The sequence below is a fragment of the Mus pahari genome, chromosome 23, assembly GCF_900095145.1.
Source record: "Mus pahari chromosome 23, PAHARI_EIJ_v1.1, whole genome shotgun sequence".
Taxonomy (NCBI): domain Eukaryota; kingdom Metazoa; phylum Chordata; class Mammalia; order Rodentia; family Muridae; genus Mus; species Mus pahari.
The window spans coordinates 14,426,821-14,440,457 of record NC_034612.1 but is presented as its reverse complement, the minus strand read 5'-3'; the positions used below and the strand labels follow the sequence as shown (position 1 = coordinate 14,440,457).

At 50.4% G+C, this 13,637-nt stretch overlaps 1 protein-coding gene across 4 annotated transcripts in view; it reads left to right on the top strand.

Annotated features, from left to right (window-relative positions):
* Nucleotides 1-13,374, top strand: part of Rilpl1 (Rab interacting lysosomal protein like 1) — a 35,999-nt gene extending 22,625 nt beyond the window's left edge. The window contains exons 5-8 of one of the 4 annotated variants that reach the window (XM_029533704.1): nt 2,502-2,680; nt 4,254-4,346; nt 10,501-10,524; nt 12,594-13,374. In XM_029533704.1, coding sequence (XP_029389564.1) covers nt 2,502-2,680; nt 4,254-4,346; nt 10,501-10,524; nt 12,594-12,738 — 441 coding nt within the window. In that variant the 3' untranslated portion in view covers nt 12,739-13,374. Of the gene's footprint in view, nt 1-2,501; nt 2,681-4,253; nt 4,347-10,148; nt 10,240-10,500; nt 10,525-12,593 lie in introns of all 4 variants that reach the window. The other 3 variants (XM_029533705.1, XM_029533706.1, XM_021186790.2) reach the window with 3 other exon arrangements.
* The last annotated feature ends 263 nt before the right edge of the window (nt 13,375-13,637 follow it).

Sequence of the window (13,637 nt, the reverse complement as noted above, 5' to 3'; positions counted from 1 at the left end):
TTTGATTTGCTGGCTTAGTGGGCTGAGCCCAGTGGCAGGTCTTGGGCTGGCATGTTCAAGGTCAGACTATCACAAGTGCTAGGAGAGGGGGAGGGGGAGGGGTGTCCAGTGGAACAGACCTGTCACCCTAGCATTCCGGAAGCCGCTGCAGGAAGATTGATGTGGGTTCCAGCCAGCCTGGGCTATGGATTGAGAACCTGTCTCAGGAAAGAAAATGATGGACCCGAGTAGTCTTAGTCACTATTGCTGTGATGAAATGCCATGACCAACAGCGAGTTGGAGAGGAAGGGGTTCATTTGGCTTGTGCTTCCATAGCACTGTTCATCATTGAAGGAAGTCAGGATGGGAACTCAAATAACAACCTGGAGGCAGGAGCTGATGCAGAAGCCAAGGAGGGATGCTGATTGCTGGCTTGCTCCCATGGTTCTGCTCCGCCTGCTTTCTTATAGCACCTAGGACTACCAGCCCGGGGATGGCACCGCCCACAATGGGCTGGGCCCTGCCTCATTAACCACTACTTAAGGAATTACATTACAGCTCAGCTAAATCTTTTTTAAAAATACTTCTTAATTTATGTAAGTCTCGGTGTGTGTATTTCTGTCTTCATGCACACCAGAAAAGGGAAGCAGATCCCATTACAGATGGCTGTGAGCCACCATGTGGTTGCTGGGAATTGAACTCAGGACCTCTGGAAGAGCAGTCAGTGTGGTCTTAAACACTGAGCCATCTCTCCAGCCCTACTGCTGGATCTTAGAGCAGCATTCTCTCAATTGAGGTTTCCTCCTTTCAAATAGCTCTCGCCTGTGTCAAGTTGCTGGTGAGATGGCCCTGCAGGTAAAGGTGCTTGATGCCTAGCCTGACCACCGGGCTTTGGTACCTGGGACCCACAGGGTGGCAAGAAAGAGCTGACTTGCAAAAGTCGAGCTATGACCAACACACACTCTGCAGCACACTCACAGATACACACGATAAATAGATAAACAAAAGTGACAGGCATAGTGGAGAACATGGAGAAACCCGGCTCCAGGGTGCATCTGGAACACAGTGCATCCATTTCGGGAAGCACTTTGGTATAGAATGAGAGTTCAGAAAGTTAGAGACAGAGTCTCCGTGAGATCCAGATGTTTACACCTGGGCACATGTCTCGGGAATGGAAGACAGGTGTCCCATTGGAGGATATTGGATGTTGGGATTCACAGCTCAAGAGAAGAAGCCACCAATATGTCCAGTCCGTTATAGGATGAGGACCCCCCCCCCCCATGCACACCTTCCACTCTGGGGACTATTAACCAGGCATTAAAAGGGTTGACTCTCTGACATGGGCTCTAACATGCATGAAACGCAATGCTGATTGGATGAAGCAGATGCATTATGGGAAATGTCCGGGTCGGGACAGTCCAGAGACACAGGAGAGCGGGTTTCCTGGAGGTGCAGAGGCTGAAAGAAGGCAGAGTGGTAGATGGTTGCTTAGTGAGTGTGGGAAGACATCTTTGGAAGATGAGAATGTTCTGGAATTAGAGGTATAAAAGTGCCAAATGCTGCTAAATAAGACTTTTTCCTTTCCCTTCCCTCCCCTCCCTCCCCTCCCCTCCCCTCCCCTTCCCTCCCCTTCCCTCCCCTCCCTTCCCCTTCTCTTCCCTTCCCTTCCCTCTCTTTTAGACTACTTCTCAGACTGTATCCCAGGTTTGTTTTAAGTCTCTGTAGCCCAGGCTGGCCTTTAACTGTGTGGCCCAGATGCTTTGAAACTCATTACATAGCTCAGGCTGGCCTTGAACCTCAGGCATCCTTCATATCTCAGCATCCTGTGTGTCGGGATTAGAGAGTCATGCAGGTGCACACACACACACAGTTAGAATGCTTTAAAATGGATAAAATGGTGAACTCCGTGTTTCATGTGTCTCACAATTCCTTTGAAAGGCTACCAGTCTCTAGAAGGAAGTGGGCAGGTGACTCAGAATGATGTGGGGATCTGTCTGTGTAGCTTGCATGAAGGACAGATGTACCCCAGCAAGATGCCAGGAGCCTCTAAGGAAGAAGGGGACCTGACCGGAGGGTCTGTCACAGAAAGTGCCAATGGCTTCTGGTTAATTGAAAATGGAACCAAGGGTCTAAGCTGTTTCCACACACTTTGGGCAGATTAGCGGAGGTCTGAAGTGAGAATCCAGGAGAAAAATGTGCAGGATAGAGCAACAGGTGGCGGTGGGAGGCACCGTGGGAGGCACACCTCTGCTCAATTGTAATTGAACCCTGAGGAGTAGGTGTCCGGGATGCAGGGCTAGCTCAGTGAAGGCACTCGCTCGCTCGCTTGCTCGCTCTGTGAACAGGTGGTGGCTGGCTTCCACCTCCAGGGAGAAGCTGAAAAGAAGGTAAGCGGAGGCTGCTCCCCAGATACTGAAAATAGTGACCTGCGTGAGTGAGCTGCCTACGTGGGGAGGTGGAAAATTCCAGCATCCTCCCGCTGTCAGGAGTCCGTGGATGATGGCTCCCTCTGCCTCCTTCAGATCCAACCGCAGCCAGATGGAGAGGAGTCCATTTCAGATGCAGAGAAGGCCGCCCTGGACCTCAAGGACCCCAACCGCCCGAGGTTCACACTCCAGGAGCTGCGGGATGTCCTGCATGAGAGGAACGAGCTCAAGTCCAAGGTGTTTCTGCTACAAGAGGAACTGGCCTACTATAAGAGGTGAGTGCAGGTACCATGTAACCAACAAACTCTGGCCCGGCCTCAGGGACACACCCCGAACCCAAGCACGTCAGTACTTGTGCAGGGTTAGTCAGGCATCCTTAGAGATGGCGGAAAGGTCACGCAGCCTCTGGGCAGGCTGTTGCACGTCTTGCCCGAGTGCATTACTGGAAAAAGAAAGGGGTGACCAGAAAGCCTTTGAGCGGTAGAGATGTCTGTCTCAGGGGCTGGGGAGATGGATAGCTCAGTCTGTGAAGGGTTGCATTGTGACACTGAGGACATGTTCAGGTCCCGAGCGTGTGCTGTGGTTCCTGCCTGTTATCACAGCCCTGGGGAGTTGGAGGCAAGTGAATCCCTGGTGTAGGCTGGCACCCTGAGCTCTAGAATTGGTGAGAGACCCTGTCCCAAAAAATAAAAGAGAGAGGCTGGAGAGATGGCTTTGGGGGTGAGATCACTAAGTGCTCTTATAGAGGATCTGGGTTCAGTTCCTGGCACCCGTACCAGACAACCTGGAACTCCAGCTCTAGGGAATCTAAAGCATTCTTGCCTGAGGCACCTGCACACACACACACACACACACACACACACACACACAGCTGGGCATGGTGGGGTGGCTCTTGGGAGACAAGGGTAGGCAGATCTCTGTGAGTTCGAGGCCAGCCTAATACACAGAGCAAGTTCAGGACAGCCAGGGCTAAAGAGAAACCTCGTCTTGAAACAAAACAAAACAAACAAAACGAACAACAACAAAAACCTATAGTGTCAGGTAGTGTGTGATCCCTTTAGCAAATCTCTATCTCCAAAAAAATATTCATAACGGTAGCAAAATTACAGTGATGAAGTGGCAATGGAAATCATTTTTTGTCTAGAAGTTATCATGTTTACCAACGGGTTGCAGCGTTAGGGGGTGGGAACTTTTGTCCTTTTCAGCTGCATATGACGTTCGAGGCCCACCTTGGGAGATCTTGTGTCAGAAAATCAAAACTAAGAAGGGTCAGATGGATGGAGATCTTCAGAGGCCACGTAATGCTGGGATGGTGTGTGGCTTACAGGTCATTCTAGGAGATCCCCCGAGCAAGCTAGTGGGACCATCCTTAGCTGAGAGCTCAGGGTTTGATGGAGAAATCCTGCCTCAAAGAATAAGATGGGAGAGGGGGTAGCGAGGGTCATCCCCATCAACCTGGCCTCTGCATGCACACAGACATGCATGTGCATTCAGACACGAACACTGGGCTGTAGACATGCATACATGCACACACAACAAAAGGAGAGAGTGGGGGGTGAGAGAGACAAAGAGAGGGAGAGGGAGAGGTGGGAGGGAGGAAGGGAAAGGGGGGAGGGGGAGTTAGCCATCGAGTCCCTGTTTTGAACCACCGCCCCTGGGCCAGAGACTATCTTAGAGTCCCAGGCAGAGTGTGACAACAGACACAAGATGCCATCTTCCCAAGAAGATCTTATTCCCCATCAAGAAATTTTGCACCCTATCAAACCATTCTATCTGCTTCTGGAATGTTCCGGTTCTCACAGATTTTTTTTTTTTTTTTTTTTTGACTTTTCTGTTGCATGTCTTCAGTGAAGAAATAGAAGAAGAGAATCGAATACCCCAGCCTCCACCCATCACACACCCGAGGACATCTCCCCAGCCCGAGTCAGGGATCAAGCGACTGTAAGTGTTGTGCTTCCTACGTGGGCTGCGTCACACGTGGCTCATCTTGGTTCCTGCGAACCTCTGACTCCAGGTCTGTCTCAGGCTGGTTGCCAACCACAGCCACCGAGACAAGCCGCTCCCACTGCTGTGAGACCTGCCTGCCTCCACCTTTTGGTCATCTCCCTGCCTAGACAGGCAATTCTCCTTGGGCAGGGATTTGGGGAGCACCTGGAAGGCTGGGAGGAGCTGGGGCCTGTGGCTTTTGCTCAGCGCTTGCTTGGGGGTGCTGAGTGCACGGGATGTGGTGCCGGGCTTGGTACAGTGAATAGGTTAGAAGGCGGGGAAGCTCGTGCATTTTCAATGCTTGAAACGTCAGCTTTCAGTAGCTAGGTGTAGTGGCCCATGCTTGAATCCCAGCACTCCAAGGTGGAGATGCGATCAGGAGTTCAAGGTCATTCTAGGCTACAATGTAAGTTCAAGACCAACCTGGACTACATAAGTCTGTGTTTAAAAAAGGGGGGAGGGTGGGGGTGTAGGGAGGGTGTTGGGGTTCACAGAGGCTTAGGTCCACCCCAGTTTGAATTCTATGATGATAGATGAGCTGTTATTTCTACACTGGTACAGTGGTGCCACATAGATGCAGACTCAGGCCCTTCTTGTGCATCATCTCCTGATGCTAGTATGTGGAGGACTGTCTTTTTTGTTTGTTTGTTTGTTTGTTTTGGGTTTTTTTTTTAAAGATTTATTTATTTATTATATGTAAGTACACTGTAGCTGTCTTCAGACACTCCAGAAGAGGGAGTCAGATCTTGTTACAGATGGTTATGAGCCACCATGTGGTTGCTGGGATTTGAACTCCAGACCTTTGGAAGAGCAGTCGGGTGCTCTTACCCACTGAGCCATCTCACCAGCCCCCTTTTTTTTTTTGTTTTTTTGAGACAGGGTTTCTCTGTGTAGCCCTGGCTGTCCTGGAACTCACTCTGTAGACCAGGCTGGCCTCGAACTCAGAAATCCGCCTGCCTCTGCCTCCCGAGTGCTGGGATTAAAGGTGTGTGCCACCACCGCCCCGGCTGAGGACTGTCATTTTTATAGGACCCTTGAAGCAACTGAGACTTCTGGCTGTGGCCACACTGCTGTAGGAGCAACAGCCCTGCCCATGGAAGTAGCCCGGCCCTAAAGTACTGTATTCAAGCCCTCTCTGTACACCACCTTGAGTTCTCAGGGCTATCACAGTCTTGAAAGGGGCTCCCTGGACCAGGGCCTTTGGCCTGTTCCTAGAGAGGGGGCCTTAGACCCCTCCCTAAACCCAATTGAAGCTTTGACAAAAGAGCAGGCCACATGTTGGGGACCGGGGATGAGCAGAGGAAGTGGGTGTTCCCCATATACCCCACCTTTTAAAATTCAGTGACCACGCAGGAAAGTTGTTGGCCTGGTTCTGAGCAGATGGAATGTGGGCTGTTTTGTACAATGGGCCCACTCCCTTGGGAGGCGGCATCCTGCTCACTCTGGGCCTGGGGACCTCCAACAGCTAGGCAGCTTCCTGGAGTGCCTGGGTTTAGCCTGCGGCCACGCCCCCTTCAAACTGGCCAGCTAGGCTCTACATCCCTGCTGGGTTTTGGAGTTCTTCTGAGAGAGATATAAATACTCCTGAGGCACAGAGGCAGAAAAGCTCCCCCTGACATCCCAGCATGTTTTTGACAGTGGGTTTGTTTTCCATCTGGCATCAAAACTCCACTCAGAAAACTGGAGAGAAAGAATAGTCTAGGGCTGGAGAGATGGCTCAGCGGGTAAGAGCACCCACTGCTCTTCCAAAGGTCCTGAGTTCAAATCCCAGCAACCACATGCTGGCTCACAACCATCTGTAATCAAATCAAAATGCCCTCCTCCGGGGTGTCTGAAGACAGCTATAATGTACTTACATATAATAAATATATATATATAACTAACAAACCACGTTAAAAAAAAAAAGAAAATAATAGTCTAGTTCCAGGGTTACCAGCCAAGTCCAGCCTCAGGCGTGGCTGTCTCCTGTCGTTTACCTGGTTCCCCACGGGTGGGCTCCATCCCTCCCTATGCTCCTGGAAACTCAAACCCTGAACTTCAAGTGGGGCAGCCACCAGCAGCTTAGGATTCTATTTATACTAGGCGTGGTAGCTCATATCTATAACTCCAGCACTTGGGAGGCTGAGGTAGGACTGCCACTATTTTGATAGATTGGAACCGTGTCTTTAAAAACCCGAAACGACAGAAACAGGCTACTTTTTCTCCTCTCTGAAGTGCTAGAGAAACATTAAGAAGCAGCGAACTTTTCAGCCCGTTTACGTTAGTGCACGCTGTATAAAGCGCTCAGAAGTCGAGGATGGGGGACTTCAGGCTTGAGGGCAGGAGAACTTAGTGTGAGCACACGAAACAGAGGCCAGTGAGGTGCAGATAAAACACAACAAGCCTGTGGACTTACTAAGTGTGAGCCCCCAGAAGCCACATAAAAGTGGACAGAAGAACGGACACCCACAGTGTCAGTCTATATGCACAATGACCTATAGGTACATCCCCACATCACAGCACACGCGTGCATGCACATACACATCATACACACAAACACACATGTAACTTTTTTTAAGTTATTTTTTTTTTCCAATCTGAAATGGGGTAAAATGTAGAGGACAGTGACCCTGCTTTGGCACATGAACAGGTCACAGAATCTGCCACACCCCGCCAAGTGAGTCCATCCCCGAAACTCCTCGCCCCTTTAGCTTTGCCTCCGGTTGCTTGGCAACCCTTGGTGCTCTGAGCCTGATGGAGTTATCAGCTCGAAAGAGACAGGGACAGAGACAGAGCGGGGCCACACCTCCTGTACAAGCTGCCCAGGTGGCCAGTTCTGTGGCAGCCACTTTCCTACGGGTGACGGGGGCAGCCATTGGGCACAAAAGGCTTTTGAGCAGCACAGAGACAACACTGGTGGCCTTTGTCCTCCTCTCCCGCTGACTGAGATCAGTGGCCTGTGACAACTTTCATTAGTGGGCTCTGCTAGAGCCCTTCCGCTCTTTATTGTCCCTTCTGTCTGTCCCCTTTGTCCTCGCCTTTGGACTGTGTTTGACCTGCATCTCTGGGTCCTTGCTCCTAGCCCACATCTGTCACAACAGTCAGTAAAGAACCACCAGGAACAGTTGAAGGGGGTCACCACTGGAGTTGGGTGGAGTCCTGGAGCTAGGACAATTATCCTCATATCTCAGATAAGGAAACTGAGAGCTGGGGGTGCTATAGACTTAATTCAAATCTATGCAATTGGGAAGACTCAAAGCTGGGCTCTGAACTGGGTCTTTTGTCCATACAAACTCCCTCCCTACCTCTTCCTTCCTTTCTCATATCCCTATGTCCGCTAGTGGCTGGCTGCCCACATCCCTTATCACTCAAATGCACCCTGTTGCCCAAGATGTCAGACTTGACATTTCTGGACGGGGCACAAGGGGACCAGACCCTTCCACTGCCAGTCAAAACAGCGAGTCTGGAGCTAGTCCAAGAATAGCTTGTGACTGCGAGGTCACTGTCCTTAGAGGACAGGTTGGCACAGCCCAGGAAGAGGTCACAAGAGAGCCTCAAGTGACTCCAGCCTTGTCCCCAGTAAGCAGCAAACACTAGTGTCCCTTTTGTGTAGTCCCAACTTCTGAGTTGGTCCCACACATGCACAGGATGGCTTTCCACTGGGCAGAGCCAAGAGGGGGTAGTGGAGGGAGACAGGAAGCCAGTTGCTGGCCTTAGGGACCGGAAAGCCTGGCCTTAGATAGGCCCCGCCTCTGTCTGCAACAGTAAGGACCACAATATGTTCTGTCCCCGGCCTCCTCTCCCACGCCCCTCCTCAGCCAGGAATAGTTTCTTCAAAGCCACCCATGAAATGCCAGGAGTTAGCACTTCATTTGGTTTGAACCGTCCAAAAATACCCAGCAGAGACAGGCATTAAAACCATGTCCTGGGAATGACTGTTCCTCTCTTACTGAATTGGGGTGAGGATGGGGGAGTCATAGTCTGTGCTCCAACAACCTAGGTTCGGCCAGCCACCTGAACCTTCTAATTGATTCATTAAATCAATTATAAGAGCCAAACTAATAAAACCAGAAAAAGGAGATTTATCCAGTGTAATCAGTGTGGCCACATTGAGAAGAGATACAAACACACAGATAACACACTCACACATACATACACAGACACACAGACAGAGAGAGACAGAGAGACAGAGGTAACACACACACACACACACACACACACACACACACACACACACACGCATGCACCTTCAGGGGCCTGAGATCAGGGTAAAGTTTAAGTAGAAGGTAGAAGGCAACAGATGGGCATGGCTGAGTAGTCCTGGTCACGGCGGAGTCCCTTTTCTCATTGGCCTATCCTGTGTTTCAGTTTCACCCTGCGAGGTGGTCAGCTTTGTAACTCTGGAAACAGTATTCTCTCCCCTGGGGAAATCCTCAGAGTCCCTTGTTTTAAGAGTCTAGTGGTCAGAATGAGAGACTTAAGTGTCTCTTTAGAATGTCTTCATTTGGGGACTGGAGAGATGGCTCAGCAGTTGAGAGCACTGGCTGCTCTTCCAGAGGGTTCAATTCCCAGCAACCACATGGTGGCTCACACCTGTTTGTAACTCCAGTTCCAGAGCTTCTGACAGCCTCACACAGACATACATGTAGGCAAAATACTAATGAACGTAAAATTAAATACATATAGTGTACCGCCGCTTCTTCATTTCTATTCCACCTCTAAAGGCTGGGCTGGTGCAGAAGCAATAGAAAAAGACCATCTGGCTAGTATGTTATCGGCGACTCAGGAACTCTTGCTATCAGTGTGGCTCCTGTATTTGTAGGTGGGCAGACACCCCTCTAAGCAGAATGTCCATATGGAATCTGAGGCTGCCCGACTTGCAGTGACAGTGTTTGAGGGGTGAGGGCTCTATGTGGGTCTCCTGGAAAAGAGGGCTGCAAAGTTGTGTGACCAGCAACTAGCAGGAAAAAAAAAGCCCTCCCTTCCCAGCGTCAGTGTGGCTGGCCTCCCGGGTGGGTCCCCGCTCCGATGTGATGGGCACTAAGACAGTGTAAACACAGGGAGGGATCCCGAAAACTTCCCTGGAGACCACGAGAGTGTGTCTTAAGTGCTGGTGCTGACCCTCAGCTAGTTGAGTTTGTGAATAATGTTTAAGATCGGGGATGGCAATGCACGCTTGGTTTCCCCAGCCCCAGGGAGATGTAGCGAGAGAAGGATAGGGGGTTCAGTTACACCGTGAGTATGAGGCCAGCTTAGGATGAAGACTATCTCACCAGCACCTTTAATCCCAGCACTCAGGATGGAGAGGCAGGCCAGCCAGCTACACAGAGTTCCAGAATAGCCAGAGCTACACAGAGAAACCCCGTGGCAAAAACCAAGAAGAGAGAGAGAGGCAGAGACAGACACAAGGTTCCTTTCAGTATGACTGGTCCTTGAGAGAGTCTATCCTAGGTTGCTTGTCCTCTTAGGGTAAGTGACCTTTGGGCCTGCCTTAGCCTATAGGAACATCACTGCATCTGTACACATCTGTGTCCAGATTTTTCTCCCCATAGACAAGGTCTCAACAATCAGTCCTTTTGAGATAGGGCCCCTCCTCCACTGGGCCACTCTCCAACAGGATCCTGTGTCTTCACAGGTCGCATACTGAGGAATGTAGGGAACGTGTCTCAGCCCATCACACAGATCATAGGTGCAGCTCTCAGTGGGGTCTTCTGGGGAGGGGGGGGGTCTCAGTTACACCACCCTCTTTTTATCTTCTCTGTCTATCTGCTCTGGAAGCAGGCTCTTTACAGCCGTCATGCCCATGGTGGCAGCTGGATTGATCCTTGACGACCCCACGCTGCAGCCTGTCAGAAGACTCGTGTCCCTCGTAGGCACTGTCTGTGTTTGGGGTTTTGTTTTGGGGTTTTTTTTGCTGTGCCTTTCAAATGGCTGTTGTGGCTGCTGCCAGCTTTTCCCTTCTGGCCACCTCAGTTGCATGGCAGTCCCCTGCTCATTGGCAGCTCAAGTGGGTATGGAGTGTGATCGCCTTGGCTGCTCTTGCCCTCCACACGTGCAGCCCAGAATGTCACCGATAATTCTTTTTGTCTCTTCTGTTTTCGCTCTAAAAACCACCTTGTCCATGATCCAGTAAAGAAGGTCCTTTGAGTGACGGGTCAGTAATCGATGCCCCTCTGGGAATCGGGAGTGTCACTAACTGCTTTTCCAGTCACCGTGCCTGAAGCTTCCTAAACAGCTTTGTCTTGGCAGCTGTTTGGTTTTGTGCAGAAAAGGGTGGGGGTTGGGGAGTTCGGGGAGCTAGTGTCTGCCTTCCCCTCGGAGTGTGAAGTATCAGGTGGCTTTCCTGCGTCAGCCTGAAACCTAGCAGGGAGGAGGTTGAAGTGGTTTGGGCTAGCTAACTCCTTGGCTGCTCTGTGTTGGAAAGAGCCTTCTCCCGCTGCCCATGAACCATCACGTGCCTGCTTGCGCTGGCCCTTCAAAGCTCTGGAGAACTTTCCCAGGTGAACTTGGCTTGAGGATGAAAGACCATCCTATTCCCGCTAGAAAGGAAGGGCAGCTCCGGCAGAATCCCAGAAGAGTAAAATCTTCCCTAGACATGACTGTAACCAAGCCCCTGGGACTGGGCAAGTCGGCACGGTTGGTAAAGTCATTGCCGAGCAAATATGAGGACCTGAGCTCAGATCTCCAGGACCCATGTTAAGTCAGAATCGGGAACATGCGTCTGTCATCCCAGCTCTACTACTGAGGGGCAGGAGAGAGCCTAGCAACACAGAAGTCTCAAACACAGTTAGGGGACTTGTAGGATGGCTTAGCAGCCACAGGGGCTTGCTGCCAAGCACGATCAACCTGAGGCTGAGGCAGGAGGATGACGAAGTTAAAAGCCAGTCTGGACGATTTGGCAGAACCTTGTAAAGTTATTATTAAAGGACTGGGAGGTTGGTGAGATGGCTGGACAGGTAAACATGGATGTAGCTAAGCCTGTTGACCTAAATTTAAGGCCTGAGCCGGTCAATGGTGGCACACGCCTTTAATCCCAGCACTTGGGAGGCAGAGGCAAGCAGATTTCTGAGTTCAAGGCCAGCCTGGTCTACAGAGTAAGTTCCAGGACAGCCAGGACTACACAAAGAAACCTATCTCCAAAAAAAAAAAAACCAAGTTTAAGGCCTGACACCTAAGACGGACTGGAAGAAGAGAGCCCATTTCACAAGTTGACTTCACACACACACACACACACACACACACACACACACACATCCTTATTTAAAATGATGGAAGGGCTGGAATTGTTATTCAGTGGCAGAACACTTCCCTAGCATGTGTGATTTCAAGGGCTGGCAGGACGGCTCAGTGGATCAGCGGATTAAGGCCCTTGCCTCCAAGGCTGAGAACCTGAGTTCAACTCCTGGGACCCACACGGTGGAGGAGAACTGACTGCCACATTCTGTCCTCTCACCCCCCCTACAGGAGCCTTGTCACTTGACTGCCCACATACCCATCCATACACACCAATGGATGGATGAAGGAATGGATATTAGGAACAGCTTTGCCTCAGAATCGTCTTCCTCTTAACTTTCATGTCCTTTCAAAGCATCATTAAGCTCGCTAAGGAAATTCATAGGCAGGGACTGGGGCTCAGTGCATTAAGAGTGCTTGCCTAGCATGGACAGGGCCCTGGATTTGATCCCCGGCATGTCATAAACTAGATATGATGATTCTTGCCTCTAATCCCAGAAGTTGGGAAGTAGAGACAGAAGGCTCTTAAATTCAAGGTTATCCTCTGCTGTGTAATGAGTTTGGAGGCCAAGGTGAGCTATCTAAAATCTTATCTCTAAATATGAGAGAAAAACAAAAACAAAAACAAATTCTTGAGTGGTGTCGCTGAGCCCTAGAGCGCTCACCTGGTCTTTGTGAAGACGTGAGTTGTGTTGATTTTCTTTTCTTTAGTAATTACTGGAGAGGTTCCCTACTAGTGGCCAGGTGGAGGCGCCCCAACCCCTGTCACATACAGGCAGACTGCTCACCCTTTGTGATCACTAAGGTTCTGGGACTAAATGACACACAGAAACCCCAGTGCTTTCTAGAATTCTGCTGACCGCATCCCCCAGACCGAGAATGGATCTGCTCCTGTGTGTTTGTTCCTGTGTGTCCCAGCACTGAATGAAGGGGTAGGTAGGGCAGCAGACATGCGCTAATCTTCGTCCTTTTCTTGTTCTTTTCCAAAAGGTTTAGCTTTTTCTCCCGGGACAAGAAGCGCCTGGCCAACACGCAGAGACCTACACACATCCACGAGTCCTTTGGCCAGTGGGCAATTACCCAGCGAGATGACGGGTATACAGAGCAAGGACAGGAAGCCCTGCAGCACCTGTGACTGTACCTCCGCCTGGACCGCCTGCCACCAGCTCCAGGTGGCAGGCCGCCTCATCATCAACTCCTCAAACGAACTGTCTGCTTTGAGGACGGATGACGAAAAACTGATGCCAAATTTGAAAGAAGTGTTTTATTTATCTGCAGGGCTACCCAGTTTATACTCAATGCCTCGAACCCCTTAGGACCTCTATTTAATAAGATGAGGATATGAAACCAGACCACATTAATTTCAGTTAACAGGCTTTCTAAGCTGAACACTTCGCCACTATCATAGCTGTTTGACTCCTAGGTTTTGTTTGTTTTGTTTTATTACGGCCTTTGTCGGTGAGGAGCATTGGAAAGGAGTTTTATATTCTGAAGTTGCCCCGGAGGTAGCAGGCTATACGTAACAGGAAGTGTGAAATCGGACAGGTGGAGCTAGCCTCGGATCATAGGATGGGCTACCCAGTTTGGCTGGGACACAACAGAAAATCATGCAGTCCTTCTAGCCGGCCTGCTAGAAACAACCTCGGGACTGTCATGATTTGTTCCAGATAAAGCTAGAGGCCCAAGCAGCCTGTCCGAGATGGTGTGCCTTGGAATCTGCTGTGAGCTGCACAGTACTAACCAAACAAAGTTGTTTAGGATGAGACATGGACTTGTTTCCTGTGTGCCTTTTTCCTTTCCTGCCATCTTTTCTCGTGTTCCTTGGGTGAAATAATGGGTCCTACACAAAGATGACAGTGTTTTAAAGTGGACTGGGTACCAGGCTCACAAGCCCAGGTGATGTGCTGTGGTGGATGAGGAAGTCAGAGGTAGGGGTGGGTGGAAGGGTTTGGGTAGGCAGGGGCTTGGAGACCACATGCCTAGCTGACCCACAGGAGGAACTGAAGGCTAGCCCATCTACTTTCTGCTGATGCA